This window comes from Acomys russatus, chromosome 5 (genome assembly GCF_903995435.1).
Source record: "Acomys russatus chromosome 5, mAcoRus1.1, whole genome shotgun sequence".
Classification (NCBI taxonomy): Eukaryota; Metazoa; Chordata; class Mammalia; order Rodentia; family Muridae; genus Acomys; species Acomys russatus.
Genome location: NC_067141.1, coordinates 57843320 through 57860351, shown reverse-complemented (window position 1 = coordinate 57860351; position 17032 = coordinate 57843320). Strand labels below are relative to the sequence as shown.

The 17032-nt window shown below is 42.5% G+C and overlaps 1 protein-coding gene across 1 annotated transcript in view; it reads right to left on the bottom strand.

The window, feature by feature from the left end:
* Window positions 1–474: 474 nt before the first annotated feature.
* LOC127189882 (1-phosphatidylinositol 4,5-bisphosphate phosphodiesterase epsilon-1-like) overlaps window positions 475–17032 on the bottom strand; it is a 40848-nt gene continuing 24290 nt past the window's right edge. The window contains exon 2 of the mRNA XM_051146950.1: window positions 475–2014. Within this exon, the coding sequence (XP_051002907.1) occupies window positions 475–1674 (1200 nt within the window). The 5' untranslated portion in view covers window positions 1675–2014. The remainder of the gene's footprint in view (window positions 2015–17032) is intronic.

Here is a 17032-nt window from a genome sequence, read left to right as displayed (position 1 = left end):
AAAAAGACTTGGGACTGCATCGCCACAGGTAATGAACAAAGCCACTTTTCTGTCATCAGGAAATTTCCAATTTCTCCACTCCCTACGTGGGCCTGTGAATATTTTATGGCCTAGATTGCTGCAGAGCCAACTCAGACCTGAGACCTATCAGTTGGAATATTTATTTCCCAAGAACTATAGATGAGTCCTATAAGGATAATCTATATTTTGACAGATCTTGCTTTCTTTTCCAATAATTAAAGCAATATAAATACACAATAAAAGAATCAAGTTTAATGAAATAATGGAAAGAAACTGGCACACACTCCTGTAATCTCGATTCAGGAGAATCATAAGATCAAGTACAAGCTAGACCATATACATAGCAAGTTCCAGGCCTATGTAGTAAGACCCTATATTCAAATCTCCTAGGGAGGGGGGGGCAGTGAAGGAGGAAGAAAAAATAAAACAAAACAAAAAAGGATGAAACGAGACTCAGACTCTTACCAGACACCACTGGGCTTCAGACAGATGTTGGCTCCCAATGTTGATCATTGACAGAGGTTCCGTTACATTCCCACAAGGCCATAAAAGACCAGCTCTCTTTTGATCGACATAATTCCAAGCAGCCAGCCCAATATGACCAGAAGGCAGGGTTCTCACGATGGCTCTTGTTCCAGTATACACGGACTTCTTCACTTCCTTGTCATTTTTACAAAACCTTCTGACTAACAAAGTGGACCGTTCCTTTTTGCTTTTAAAAAAATCATCTACCTCTTCACAATTATCGGAGAGATCCTCCAAAGGGTTCGGGAAAGTCTTGGCAGGAGGACTATGAGTGAAACCCTCCTCACAAAAGCCACCTCCTGAGCAGACCACGTCGGCCTTCCGGCAGGAGCTTTCAAAGCAAAGGTATTTATCGTGCAGCGAGTTGCAATGATCACACTGCACCTGCCCGTTCTTATTACCACAGCTTTTTGTCAATTCCACCAGTTTACAAGTATACGCCGTGTAATTTTTCTTTTGCTGCCCCCCAGGGACAGTAACAAAATCTGCATAGTCATCCAAAATTAATTTTTCTGACAGGGTATGTAAAGCATCCGACATTGGTCCATCAGCTTCATAGCGGAAACGGAACACCGTCATGTTGTTGTCAGGGTGAGGTCCGGAGGACTCTGTGATCCCGGGTTGATTTCCCGAAGGGCTCACATCCATGGGAGAGTCCTCCATTTCCAGTTGAATTCCAGGGAACACCTTCCTTTCCAGTGGAGAAGGAATTCCAGTTTGCAAACACAGGTCTTCCTCTGTGACAGAGTCACAGGCTTCACAAAGCTGGCTCTGAGGAAGGTCGTGCCGGTGGCTCTGCAACAAGCTGTTGCAATTAACCATATGGTTTTTCACCGAATCCGGCACACTTCTCTCCCAGCACTTTTCATTGTGGTTTTCGTCACTCACTATGTCCCCCCTTGCTATTGAGAGGACCTTGGCCAGACCAGGTCTGGAAGACTCTTCCTTAGGTCTGTTCCACTGTGAGATGGTATGAGGGGTCAGCCCGCCATGCCTGGCAGCGCGAGCCTTGGGACTATCAGCCTCTGAGACCTCTTCACTCCTCTCCTCGGCCACTGACTGTGCAGAAGCCACATTCCTCTGAGTCACAGGGATGAGGACGGAAGCGGCCATTTCTTCGGAAGTCATCGTGACCAGCGTCCTTCAACTACTCTTCCGCGTGCCCTTCTCTGGTGGTCATGTCAAGATAACAGATAATCTCAGATAATTTCCAGTCTTTATGAGAAACAAGTTGACAGTGCCTTTCATTCAGGTATATTAAGAGCCAAACAAAATTTTCCAGCTGTAATTTCCTACAAGAACAGCTTGGTTTAGAGCAGCATTTCAAAACGACAGGCTTTCTTTCCTCTGTGGCTTGACGCTACTTTTTTTTTTTTTAGAAGGATTTCGTCCAGTTACATTCTGCGACTTGTGGTTTTATTGTTAATGTGCAGTGATTTGAAAATCCAGGTTGAACGTTTTCTGTCCCCTGTGAGAAAAGAGATAATGTTAAGCATCATGGCATTAAATAGGTTTTGAAAAGCGAGCTGATAATTTTGAGTTAATGGGAAAATATTATGAGGCAAAAGTTTTGCAATCAAAGTTAGTTTTAATATTTTAAGCATTTATCGTTTTGGTTTAACAATTCAGAACTTCTGCTTCTAGCAAATATGGAGTACAAAGAGTCAGGTTTATCCTGGTGCGTGACATAAAGTCTAAACAAGATGAAGAAAAAGAATGGTTTTCACGCAATGAACAGTCAAAACTGTTAATATCCGAATCAAAAGAAAGATGAAATGAATGCAGTGGAAATACCTGAGCTCACTGTTTGGAGCATTTCCAGGCCCAGGGAGAACCCATTAGTCTATCTGAATAGAAAGAGAAAAAGCTGGAACTTCAGGAAAGCCAAAGGCACCAGGGACATAAGACAGAAATTGCAAAGGTAAAACAATATATTTCTCATCAGAAGCAGTGCAAGCAAAAAAAGAATAGAGTAAGAAGAAATACTATTGAATAGAATTGTACACCCAGCAAATGTCTTCTACAAATGAAAATGAAGTAAGACCCTTTTCAGGCATGCAGAACCAAAAGACTTTATCAGTAGCAGGGTTGAACTATAAAAAGTAATAAAGGAAGGGCCCTTGTACAGAAAAAAAAAATCTATATATGTATATATAAAGGAACAAAAAGCCTAAATGTGTTACATGCGTGCTGGAATGTTTTTAATTTTTTAAATCACTTATGAAGATAATTGGCCACTTAAAGCAAAAATAGTAACAGTGTTTGTGTGAGATTTCTATTAAACACTGACGTGAACTGTCTGGGCTGCACAGAGATCAAGAGGAGGGGCATGGAACAGTAATTCTATAAGGTTATTTCTACATGTATAATAATATGGTTATTTAAAGGTAGACTAAAGATGTACACTGAATCCTAGAGCAATTCCGTAGGGGAAAAAAAGCATATAAATTAAAGCCATTAAAAATTCAGTTAATTTTAAACATTCATAAGACCAAAGTGTAAACAAAGAAGAGATGAAACAAAAAGGAAACTAACAGTGGATTTAAATATTCCAAAATGCATCTTTAGCCAACATTTCTAGTCCCCTCCCCCCTCACAAACTACACAGTTAAAGAAAATATCCCTTTGGTTTTATTTGAGTAAGAAAGTATTCAATCGAATGTAAGTAGACACAAAAGACTTTGATTTATGAAGGTGTAGTGTTTGAAATGGCTTAACTAGTTGAGTCTTTTTCCTTCAATCAAATTACTGAACTTCTTCCTTGTGCTGCATATTATGTGAGGTCGGCAGCCAGCAGCTGCGTGCGACCCTATTAACAGAGTCAAACAAGTTCCCATGTGATAGGACCAGAAGATGCTGTTAACTAGGCTATCCCAGGCACCTCAGGACCAGAAGATGCTGTTAACTAGGCTATCCCAGGCACCTCAGGACCAGAAGATGCTGTTAACTAGGCTATCCCAGGCACCTCAGGACCAGAAGATGCCCATCACAAGTAACCCCTTTCCTCCTAGCTGCAGCCCCTCCTCCTGAGGCAGCTCTTCAGAGGTCACCTTCCACGTCACACCAGCTCTGCTGACTTTGCTCCTTGCCACTCGTCCCTTTCCTCCTCTTCAAGAAAACCTACGAGCTGCCACTTTCCTATCACATACATGGCTCTTCTGGCACAAACATAGTCCCTTACCTGCTCCCAGCATGTGGAGGTGTTCACAACTATCCTCAGGACATAGAGAACATTGTGGTAATCATGTTTTTCATGGGGAAAAGGACAGCTCTGTGCAGCATGTCCTAACTCCACAACTCTGCCTCTCTACTTTTCACATTGTCCCTCCAGTTTTGTTTCAATGGTTCTTTGTTGGCATAATGTTCTTGTGGACTGTGTACAATTCACTCTTGTTCATTCAAATGCTGATTTATCTACCCCACTCTCTGGATCAATCTGGACATTCCATTATGATGTTTATTCTAAGTATCTCCTATTTCAAGTTTGTGTAAACATGTCACCATATGTTCTCTGTGTTGTCAATAAAGACAAACTAGCCAATGCTGAGTAATAACAGGGAATAGGGTGGAACATCCTGATCCAGTGAGGGGGAGGAGAAAGAGGAGGAAGGAGAAGATGGGGCCATGAAAAGAAGACCAGGAAGCACCCAGAGGAGTGAATCAGACCTAGGATATGGGTAAAAAGCAAGTATAAAGTGGGAAATCAGAATGGGAGGAAACTATGCTAGCTTAGAGGCTTAGGATGGAGTAATTATTGCACAGCATTATGCTATAGGCTAATTAAATAGATACTGGTCTCTTTGTGTAGTTATTTGGGTATAAAACTGGTTAAGGAGCAACCACAGACTTCACTAAAATAATAATTCAATATTGAATATTAATAATCATTCAGCAGCCAGGCAGTGGTGGCACATGCTTTTAATCAAAGCACTCGGGAGGAAGAGGCATGCGGATCGCTGTGAGTTTGAGGCCAGCCTGGTCTACAAGTGAGTCCAGGACAACCAAGGCTATACAGAGAAACTCTGTCTTGAAAAACAGAGAGAAAGAGAAAGAGAGAGAGAGAGAGAGAGAGAGAGAGAGAGAGAGAGAGAGAGAGAGAGAGAGAGAGAGAGAGAGAGAGAGAGAGAGAGAGAGAGAGAGACTCAACCACATAAGCTCTCTTCCAAATTCCTAACCACAGAGTTATATGGAATAATATATGTTTATTGTTTTACACCATACATCTTGTTGTATATTGTTACATAGCAACAGATAAACCAAGTAAGTTCTGTTCTCTGTACTTGGCAAACTAGAAATCAAGGCCTAGAAAAAGGTAAGTCAACTGATGGGAGTGATGGAGACAGTATTCAACTCTAAGAAGCCTGGCTCCAGAAACCCTCGCTTATCATGAACTGTGCTGTTTTGTCTCCCATCCACTCTGAGACCTCATGGTTTCAGGTGCTGGGGTTTATAAAGACACATGGCTGCTGGGAGTTGCCTGTCTTTTATCTGAGTTTGTTTCAGAGGGCTGGAGATTACAGACAGCCCACTGAAGCAATGATATTTGTTTTACTTCCAGCTGTATTCAGGAATGAGAAACATTGCGGGGAACTAACTCCCTTGGCTTGGCTCAATCTCAGGATATTCCTTTTTTTTTTTTTCCAGCAAATGTTTACTGAGTGCAAAATTAAGTGAGGCGAGAATCTTGCCCTTGATTTCTTTATGAGCTAATAAATTACCAGCCAAGGTATGTTACAAGCAGGGGTGTGCTTACACTGAGGAAGAACACCTAAAAGACGGTGGGCATGAGGCGGGACTGATTTCCACGGTGGATTTCCTGGAGATGATGATGACTGGGATGCATTACTAAAGACAAGTGGAAGTTAGCAAAATGATGGAGTGGGGGTTCACTTTCCAGAGAAGAGCAAGGTGAGCCGAAATGAACGAAAACAGACAAAGCCAGGGTCTGGAACCTCTGGTAAGTATTTTTATAGTTAGGGTTTGAGTTCCTTTCCTGCAAAATAGAAATAAAATCACCTTCGAAAATAGGTTGTGAGTGAAATGCTTTGAAAGATGCCGAGTCAGGAGAAATGTCTGTTATTCTACACTATTCACAAGAAATGACAAGCCGGGGGGGTGTCTGCTGTGATGGTAACATGGTGTTGACTTTACTTACACTAGATGACTGTACACATACTCCCCGCCAGGTCTGCTTGGGTTTCATTTCTGTTTCATAACTGGAATCAACTCCTTTAATGTCAGTTCTGTGATCACAAATTAGCCATCATTCTTGAATTATCCTTCCCACACCCATAATATTAGGAAGAACACCTATGTTATATATGTCAAAAGTGGTTAGGCAATCAACAAATATTCATTTCCATGTATACCCTCTTGGGCAGTCCTGGGCTGACTTTAAAAGAAATGGTCAAGAAACATTAGAATTAAAGTTACAGTGAGCATTGCAATATTCTCTAAACAAAATTAGAAGCAACAAAATGTGGACCATGCGCTAACAGATTTGAAAAGCTAAAGGATGTAAAGTGGGAAGAATTGTTTTTCTTACATGGACATGTTTATGATAGAGACTAGAAAAGACCACCCTATGAGAGTTCAAAGAATATATGGCCTAAGGATATGTAATATGGGGGGGGGGTAGTCAAGGTAGTGTGTCTAAGGTAGAGATTTATTGAGGGTAGATAGTATGATTGGGGGAATTACTAATCAGAAAACAGAGCTATGAAGATACAAGCAGTGTTGGAAATCATAGACAAAGCAGTAAGATAAGAAAAACAGATAAAAGGTATAAGGAATTGGGGAGTGACATAGAGGAAGTTTTTAGCATCAGAACAGGGGCATATCAGCCAAGAATAATGCTGTTAATGGTTTTTCATGGGATAAAACAGGGGGTTGAAAACTACAGCCTGAGGCTCAAAGCTGGCCTGCCACCAGACTTTAAAAATAAAATTTTACTGCAACGTGGTTATATCTACTCATTTATGTCATATCTATGTCTGTTTTTATGTTATAGCAGCGGAGTTGGGAAGTTGTGACACAGACCAAATGGTACACAAAGCCAAAAATATTATCATCTGGCCCTTTATAAAAGAGGTTCACCAACCCTGGGCCAGATAAATAGTGAGATGATGAGATGCATGTTTATAGCCAGAAAATGAAATGGGAGTTGTGACTGCTGTCTGGGCCTATCTAAAGTTTCCAGATGAATAAAAAATCATTTCATATTGTCTCAAGAGGCAGGATAAGGGCCAAAGTATATGAATTATTAGGAAGGAAGTTTTCAGCCAGCCTAACAAAGGCTTCCCTGACTTGTAGAGCTGTTTAACAAAGGGGAAGCCATCTTGGATGATGGTCTTTAGATGTTGGTAGAGAGATTTCAACAGAGCAGCAACATTCAGCATTAGGGACCTCAAAATACGCTGAGGGGATTGAGTGAACGGGTGGCTTTCTATCAAATTTAATTATAAAAACAATGGCTAATACTTAGTAGAACATGCACTGTGTGTAAAACATGCTCAAATTGCAGTGTATATTATCTCATTTAATATTTACAACAACACAACATCACTGGGTGGCAGGGACTCCTAGTCTGTGGTTCCCTCCCTCTCTGGAAATCTGTGCTCAATGACATAATTTCTGAATTTCAGGGCAGGACTGTGGTTACTCCATATGTGGCCATGTAACTATGTTACAGCTATGGGCTATAAGCAACAGTGATTTGCAACTTCTGAAAAACATCCCTGAAAGTACAGAGCATGGCCTTCTTAGTCTCAAGGAAGACGTGATGGCTGGAACTGAAATAGCAATCTTAGGTGATGAGGTGAACGTGAGAATTAAATGAAGTATATTGCATAATAATGAAACCCAGCACTGTGTACAATGAATATGTACCAATAAATAACTAAATAAATAAGCCTTAGCTTATCAGAAGACAGTCCAGTTTTGCACCTATTATAGTACGCATCGATCAGGTGGCTCTTGACCAGAAGACGAGCAATGATTTCATAGATAGGGGATCTGAGCAGGGACTTTACAGAAAGATAGAAATTATTTATAGCCAAAGAGAGGAAGAGACTTTGAGTACAGGGAACAGCATACTTAACAAAAGATAAAGGAGAAGAAATATCCAGTAAAGAGATGAGAGCTTGTCTAACCGGTCAACCAGAGTAAAAGTTGCTTGTCCCTTGTACCATGATGAAAAAGAAGCGCCAAGTGACTGTGGAGGCTGGAAGCAGAATTTAACAGTCTCACTTGCATCTTCAAACCTAAAGAGTTTTACTAAGTTGCTCTGAGAATCTGTGGGTGACAGCCAGCCAACCAGGGGTCCGTTGTTGTACGTTCTCTTCCCCCCTGACCTCACTATGCAAAGAGATTAAAGAAGGAATCTGTGCTCTCTGGAGTCTGTCCTTCCTTTCCTCTGTCATGTGCACACAGGGCACGTGGGCACAGTGTGCACATGCCCACGCACAAACACTGCATGGTACAAGTCAGCCCCCACTGCGTCTTCTTCCAAGTATCTGCAGCTCCACCCCCTCCTGACCTCCTTTCTCTGAACTATTACGATGGAAATTCCATAACTCACAGGAAATAAAGCTTTGAAACATTCCCCAAGGCAATGGTGTACTCATCTGGGTCCTTGTCCAAGACCACAAAGGTTTAACCCCTCACGGCTTTAACTTTCTCAATTAGAAATCTTTGAGAGTCTGACACGTCGGCCTTCAAAATCTCAAAGATCCAGACACTTCAACTTTATATTCTGTCTATGTTTGGCATGAAGAGCTGGCTGACATGTAGATGAAAATATTACAGAAACAGTTTTCAATTTACACCTTCATAAAATTGCCCCCCCCCAGCAAAAAAACAAAATGGAGGTTCACAAAAATGTTGTCCATATCAGGCTAATACTTAGCTGCAAAAGCCACAAAGACAAGAATCCCTTCTGGTAAATACAGTCATCTACCCTGAAATAATAAGGACTGTAAGCATCCAGATTGAAGTCAAAAGAAGAGGGACAGGATTTTGACGTGACACTGCTCATGAGACTCATCTCCATCATTGGGGTGTGGCCCATTATACCCCAGCATACACAAGGTGAACTCACAATGGATTACAGACCCAAACAGAAAGTCCACAGGATAACTCTTCTAGGAGGAAGTAAAAAAAAAAAAAAATGTCTTCATGACATTAAGGCATAGATCATTTTGTTAGGACAGAAAAGGCACTAACCATAAAGAAGAGGAAACAATGAAATGGGTTTAACCAAAACCTAAAACTCAGCCGGGTGTGGTGGTGCGTGCCTTTAATCCAAGCACTCAGGAGGCAGAGGCAGGCAGATCTCTGTGAGTTCGAGGCCAGCCTGGTCTACAAAGAGAGTTCCAGGACAGCCAGGGCTATTACATAGAGAAACCCTATCTTGAAAACAAAACAAAACTTAAAACTCCTGCCTTTCAAAAAACTAAAAAGGTAAGTGCCAGAAAGGAGCAAGTTTTCAACATATATTTACCTGGAAAAGGCCTTGCAGTCTGAATGCTTTTATTGTTGTGTATTTATGCATATACAATATGTTCCAATCAAAATCACTCCCCACTTCCTCCCTTCCAGCTATTTTGAGAAACAGTCTGCCACATCTTCCTTCCAACTTCATGTACTTTTTTTTTTAATCCACAAAGTCCAGTTAGTGATGCTGGTGTGTGTGTGTGTGTGTGTGTGTGTGTGTGTGTGTGTGTGTGTGTGTGTCCATCTTCAAGAGCATGAGTAATCAACAAAGGGCCATATCCTAAAAGAAAACTCCCTCCAATACCCTAGTAGCTGCAAACTGCTTAATAAATATTTTTTTAAAGAACTACTATAACTTGGGGCTGAAGAGATGGCTCAGTAGTCAAGAGAGCTGCTGACCTTCCAGAAGACCTGACTGGTTCCCAGCACCCGTGTCAGGCAGCTCCAACTGCCTGTGACTCCAGCACAAGAGAAATCAGGGCCTTCTCTGGCTTCCTTGGTTGCCCTCACCACCTTCCAGTTAATCAAGAGTCAAATTGGTAGTGACTGCTGTCCTGGACAGCTCAGGCACATAGAACGTTTTCAAAATGGCATCAAGTTCTACAGAACAGAGCTGTTACAAACATGCAGCGTTGACCTGTGGAGCTGCAAGCCACCTGAGGGGCTGAGGGAGAGAAAGAACAGAATAGAAGGACCCCAAGTGGCACTCTCTGAGAAGCACTGAGAAGATTTGTGCTGCTTTTTGTCTTGTTTGAGATATGGTCTCACTACGTGCAGCAGGCTCCCCTCGATCTGCACCAGTCCTCATGCCTCTGGGCTCCTCAGGTGCTTAGAGCACAGCTGAGTCACTACACTCAGCTTTAAACATTTCACATTCTGATTACTGTGGACGCTACCCAGTCACATTGTGCCTAATTCTCTGCTTTACCCCAAAGCACTTTCTGAGAGGTCACCAGCTGCACTTCCTTCCTACTTGCTCCCTAGGCTTGTAGGACTTTGGACGGTTTCTTAGTTACTTTGTTGCTGCCTTGTAGAAACACCGTGACTTATAGAAAGAAGTCCTTAATTAGGGGATCTGCCTACAGTTTCAGAAGATGAGTCCATGACCACCATGGCGGGGAGCACTGTAGGAAGCAGGGGGGCAAGGTGCTGGACCAAGGGCTAAGAACTTACATCCTGATCCACAAATCGGGAGACAGAAAGAAAGAATGGGCACCTTAAAAGTGACACACTTCCTACAAGGCCTCACCTCCTAATCCTTCCCAAAACAGTTCTGCCAGCTAGGGACCAAGCATTCAAACGCAGGAGCCTGTGGGGGCCCCTCTCATTCAAACCACCACAGACAGCGAGCAACCTGTTTCACTATATGATACCGTGCTGAAATGTGTAAAGGCTCATTCAACAGGCTTCAGAGCTTGCCTTTACCACTTGCTCAACACACCAATCTTGGACAACTCATTCTCCATAATCCTTGGTACCTTCATTTATAAAATGAAAAAAAAAAAAAAGCTTCTCATGTACCCTTCACAATTAACCTTCAAAGAAATAATCCCTCAAACAAATCAATATCCTTTCTTCTCATCACAATGAACACTTTTTGGAGTTGTCCTGAGATGCATCCTGAGATGGGACCATGTCTATTTCACTTAAATCACCCCCTCGCACTAAAATTACAAAGGCTTAGTAAGTATTTGGCCACTTACTGCTCTGCGAAGAGCATTTGTTTGCTGAGATGTAAGTGTTTTCCTTAACCTATACAGTAAGACAACCAAATTGTTCTGAAAGTTCTATGGGCTTACTCAGTGACAAGCACATGGCGAGGTCCTACACCAGTGGACAAGGAGCAGCATAACCCCTGTGTACAGAGCACTCCTAAATGACAACATAGTTATAAACAAAAGAATGAGAGCATCAGCTAATGCCATAAGATACCAAATATTACAGTCAACAGCCTAAACACGGGGAGCCAGTCCATTCAATAATGCACATATGAACTGTGACTATTTGAGTATATAACTTGTAATTTTAATGAACACACAGCTAGGACTGGCGGAAGTCAGCATGGCCCATAGCCAACAGGGAGGACCTCCCAGAGGGCACCATGTACTTTGACAAGGGCCTATCCCAATGAGGAAGGCCAGAGAGAAAAAATAGCAGAATAGAGTGGAGTCCCAGCCATGTCTTATGGTTGAGATAGATGGAAGGTTCTGGGCTGGCTTTGGTCCATGTTTATCACTCTTGCCCTTTCAGAGCATAATTGCGGCCAGGGCTGCAGAACTCCACAGGCACCGGACAGTTCCCATTCCTGGATAAGGCAGCACATTTTGGAAACCCAGACAGGAAAGGGAATAAAAAGCACGAAGGAGACCCGAAACTGCTGCCTTAAAGGTCTTGCATTATATGTCATGAGCTTCCTCAGTAGCCAACTGCCACCACCTCCCTGGTGTGACTACAGGCTCCTCTTATAAGCACTTTAATTAATTGACAGGTAGCGTCAGCACGGGCATTTGCTAAATGTTTCTTCAAGCTAGCATTCTTACGAGTCCTTCTTCAATTACTTGGAGTGTCTTCCAAAGAATTAAAAATACATGTGATGAAAACTCAGCCTGGATGAGATAAACTCAACAGAACTGCTCTCCTCTAGCACACTCTCACGTTACAGTTTCTCAGGAGGATGATCCCTATTTCATCAAAAGAACGCGTGAACTGGCTCCTGCAAACTTTGGCTCATGGTTGTGCCTACTGCATCCTCTTCTGTGGGTCCTCTATGCGTGGACCACAAGATGCCTAGGCTACACTTCATCATCACATCAAGCAAGGTATTATCCAGATTAAATAAGTCCAGTCTCGTGGGAGTTCTCCCACAAAGTCCTGGCATACGGGAGGTTTTTAACCCACATATTTCATGCATTACATGGCCATTTCTAGCAACGTTCTTCAAAGCTGTAGTCTATTCAGCGCTAGCACCAGTGAAGGCCTTAAGGGGCCCTCTAGTCAACAAGTTTAAAAAAAATTGCTCCTGCTGCTCATGGATGCCACCAGTGACCTCAAATGCTGGATGGATGCCTGGGCCAACAGCTGACTCAAACAGTTGATGTCATTCTCATGGTTTGTTTTGAGTACAGTTAAAAATGCAAATAGAACACCTCGTTAAAACTGAAAGTTCATTTTAGCTGTGCCTCTTACATGAGAGACAACATTATTCACACTTCTTAACGAACTGAGGGAGAAGAAGAAGCAATGAAAGTTGGGGTCTTTATTATGTTGTTAGAGGTTCCTTGTTTGTTCATCTTCCGGCTAATACTTTGGCACTTCTGCTATTTTTCAAGATGGTGTAATCCCAAGGTAAATATACAGAGAGCTGTTTGCAGAGTCCACAGTCTGAAGCCGGCTAGCTGTTCCAGCTTGTACTGCCAGCCTTCAGGACCTTCCCAAGGCTCCAACAGTAATGGGGGACAGGATACCCAGGGAGGTAGAGAGAAAGCAGGTGGAGAGCTGGGTCTGTGATCCAGGAAATCCCAGGCCGTGGGTGGTTCTGATTCTATCCAAGCTATCTGTGCTGTGTCTGAGAAGACTAGGCTCCTCATCTAGGGAGGATATGAGCATCCAGAGCATCCCCGGTAAGATCCAGGACAGGGGCCTGCACCTCATGTCAGTCATCATTTCCCACAGCTCGGCAAACCATGCGCCACAACTAGTCACTTTGTTCTTCCTCCCAGAAACCCCTCCACCGGAGTCTGTCTCTAGAAAGACATTTAAGAAAAGTACTCTGGCCGGGTGCAGTGGCACACACCTATAATCCCAGCACTCAAGGGAAGGGAAGCAGGCATATCTCTGTGAGTTTGAGACCAGCCTGGTCTACAAAGTGAGTCTAGGACACCCAAGGCTACACAAAGAAACCCTGTCTCAAAAAAACAAAACAAAACAAACAACAACAAAAAAAAAAAAACAAAAAAACAAAAAAGGAAGGAAGGAAGGAAGGGAAAGGAAAGGAAAGAAAAGAAATGAAAAAAGAAAAAGCACTCTGGGAGAGGGAGAGTCGGTTTTCTTCAAGGATATGGTGCCTGGTAGGTTAACCATGCTCTACTGGAAGCCCACACACCCATAAGTACATAAGTAACATAAACAGAACTCAATTGTGAAGGAAACAAACAAGCAAAATCAAACAGGACATGAAGTTGAGATGGTTAGAGAGTAGATTTGGAGAGAATTAGGGGTAAATGCAATCAAAATACATCACATGCATGTATGAAATTCTCAAAACATAAAAATATATGCTTCAAAACAAAAAGCATTCTATCCTCTGAACTGTAAGCATATCGTGTTTCTACAGTAATGAATGGCCTCATCTGTGTGGATCTAGTTTCAGGCTTCTTTTGTGACATCTTTCGTTAAAGAGATTATCTTTTCTCCAATGTATGTTTTTAACACTTTGGTCGTAGCTGAGTGAGTTTAGATCTGTGTGTCCATTTCTGTGCCAGTATCACGCTAGTTTTGTTACTATAACTCTATAATGTGATTTAAGACTGATCTTAAATTGTGTTGTGATACCACTCTGCTTAGGATTGCTTTGACTATTCAGGGTCTTTGGTGATCCCACATAAAATCTGGGGTTCTCATCTCAAGTACTGTGAAGAAAGTCATGGAGATTTTTTATGGTGATTGCACTGAATTTGTAGATTGCTTTTGATAATATGGCCACTTTCACAATATTAATTCTGATAATCCATATTTATGGGAAGTTTTTCTATAATCTTAATAAATTGGTCTTAATAAATGACCTGAATAAATAGTTGTCAAAGGAAGAAATACAAACAGCCAATAAATATTTGAAAATGTGTACAACATCCTTAATCACCAGGACAATGCAAAATTAAAATGACACTGAGATTCTAATTTGTTCCAATCAGAATGTCTGCTGTGATTTGGGCCCAGGGGTCCCGCTCAAACTAAGGCACCAGCCAAGGACAAAACAGGCCGTAAACTTCAAACCCCTACCCAGATCTAGCCAAGGGACAGGACATTCTCCACAGTTGACTAGAGAGTGGGGTCTGACTTTCACACATATTCTGGTGCCTCATATTTGACCACGTCCCCTGGATGGGGAGGCCTGGTGGCACTCAGAGGAAGGATAGCAGGCTACCAAGAAGAGACTTGATACCCTATGAGCATATACAGGGGGAGGAGGTCCTCCTCAGTCACAGTCATAGGGGACGGGAGTAAGGGGGAAATGGGAGGGAGGGAGGAATGGGAGGATACAAGGGATGGGATAACCATTGAGATGTAATATGAATAAATTAATAAAATAAAATTTAAAAAAAAGAAAAAAAATAAAATTAAAAAAAATGTCTGCTGTTAAGAAAATCAATGACAGGGGCTAGGAAGATAGTCCTGTGGGCAAATGCCTTGTAAGCAAATATGAGGACCCAATTTCAGATCCTAAGTGCCCACATAAAGAGCTGGGTGTGGTCATAGACAACTATTAATTTTAGCCCTGGGCAAGTGGAGACAGAAAGACCCACATGGCTAACTTGCTGGGCAGTCTAACAAATTGATGAGCTCTAGATTCATTGAGAGACTGTGTCTCAAAAAAATATACCATGGAGAATATACCTACATGTGCATACATGCACACACACACACACAATCATACACACACACTCATACACAGATGCACACACATTCCTCATACACAGATGCACACAGGTGCACACTCATACACAGATGCACACACACACATTCCTCATACACAGATGCACACAGGTGCACACTCATACACAGATGCACACACACACATTCCTCATACACAGATGCACACAGGTGCACACTCATACACAGATGCACACACATACACATTCCTCATACACAGATGCACACACATACACATTCATACACAGATGCACACACATACACATTCCTCATACACAGATGCACACACATACACATTCATACACAGATGCACACACATACACATTCCTCATACACAGATGCACACACATGCACACTCATACACAGATGCACACACACATATTCCTCATACACAGATGCACACACATACACATTCCTCATACACAGATGTACACACATGCACACTCATACACAGATGCACATACTCACATTCCTCATACACAGATGCACACACATATGCACACACATTCCTTACACACAGATGCACACACATATTCCTCATACACAGATGTACATATACACACACACAGTGTGATGCTCTGAATGAGAAATGCCTCCCACAGGCTCATGTATTTGAATATCTGGGCCCCACTTAGTGGCCACTGTTTGGGAAGGCTTTGGAACCTTTGGAGCCTTACTGGCAGAGGCGCACTGCTGGGGATGGGCTTTGAGATGTCATAGCCTGCCTTTTCTTCCTCTTTCTTTCGCTGCTTCTTGTGGAAGGGTGAAAATGTCATCAGCTTCTTGCTTCTGCTGCTTTCACTCACTGACTGTTGTCATTCCTTCCTCGTGATGATGGACCCTGTCCTTCCTGAGCCATAAACCAAAACAATACCTTCTGTCACCTCAGTTGCCTCTGGTCATGATATTTATCATAGCAGCAGAAAGGTAACTAATACATACACAAGAGAGAGAGAGACAGAGACAGAGAGAACAAATGCTGACAAGGATATGGGGGAAAGGAACCCTTATACATTGCTAATGGGAATATAAGCTGATTTAACCACTATGCCCAGCAATGTGGAGGTTTCTCAAAAACTTAAAAATGGAACTACCATACCACCCAACCACAGCACTTCTGAGAAGATGCCTGAAGGACTCTGAGTTGGCACACTGCAGAGACAGGTGCACATCTGTGCTGACTGCTACACTATTCATAACACCAAGATGCACAAGGAGCTCAGATGCCCATCAAGTGATGAATAAGGAAGATGTCATGCATATACACGATGGAATGTTATTGAGCAGGAAAATGAGTGGAGCTAGAGAGCATTGTGGTATCCAAAATAAAACAGACTCCTGTTGTGGTTTCCGCCGCTGGTGTGTTTGGATGCTTGGTTTCCAGATAGTGGCACAATTTGGGAAGGTAAAGATCCTTTAGGAGGCAGAAACTCACTATAGGAAATGGGTCACTGGAGTAAGACTTGATGCTCTACAGCAAACCCCCTTTCCTGTTAACTCTCTGCACCAGGGCATAGATGCCAGCACTCACGAGGCAGAGGCAGGCGGATCACTGTGATTTCGAGACCAGCCTGGTCTACAAAGTGCAGCCAGGGCTAAAACAAAGAGGTACTGTCGGGAAAGGGGGCAAAAAGAAAAGAAAAGAAAAGAAAGAAAAGAGTTTCTGCTAACTCTGTTTCTGAATGTGTGGCCACCTAACTTCCTGTTCCTACCATGTCTTCCCTGCCGAGATAGAATGATCCCCTCAAACCATAAAACAGAATAATCCTTCCTCTTTAGCTGTTCTGTGTCAGGTCACAGCAATGAAAAACACCCCAGAAAGGCAAAGTGCCATGCTTTCTCTCATATACAGAATCTAGATGTGTGTGTGTGTGTGTGTGTGTGTGTGTGTGTGTGTGTGACCTCAAAGTAGAAAGAGAATTATGAAAGAAAAGAAATCTGGTGGGAGTAGGGAGAAGGAACCAGGAGAGGGTAAAGGAATTTACAGAGCATGGCAGAAGGATGGACTACTTGGGGAAAAGAAAAGGACCAACAAAAGTGGGAAGGGAAATAGAGGAGGACAAAGGGAAGGGAGGGCAAAAAAAGGAGCAAAGTGTAATGAGCCATGTGCTTGAAAAATGTCACAATAATGAACTGTGCGTGTTAACTAAAAAGTTAACCAAATGAAAAGAATTAAATATTTTCTGAAAAAATAAATGCTTCACTCCTCGTGAGGCATCACGATAAGCACCTCGTGTTTTACCTTAGTCACCCTTCACGGGCAACATGTCAATACTAGAATTTCCAACTGGAGAACCGACTGGAGTATAGAGGGACTGAGCTAATTGGAGTCATGTAGGTACCC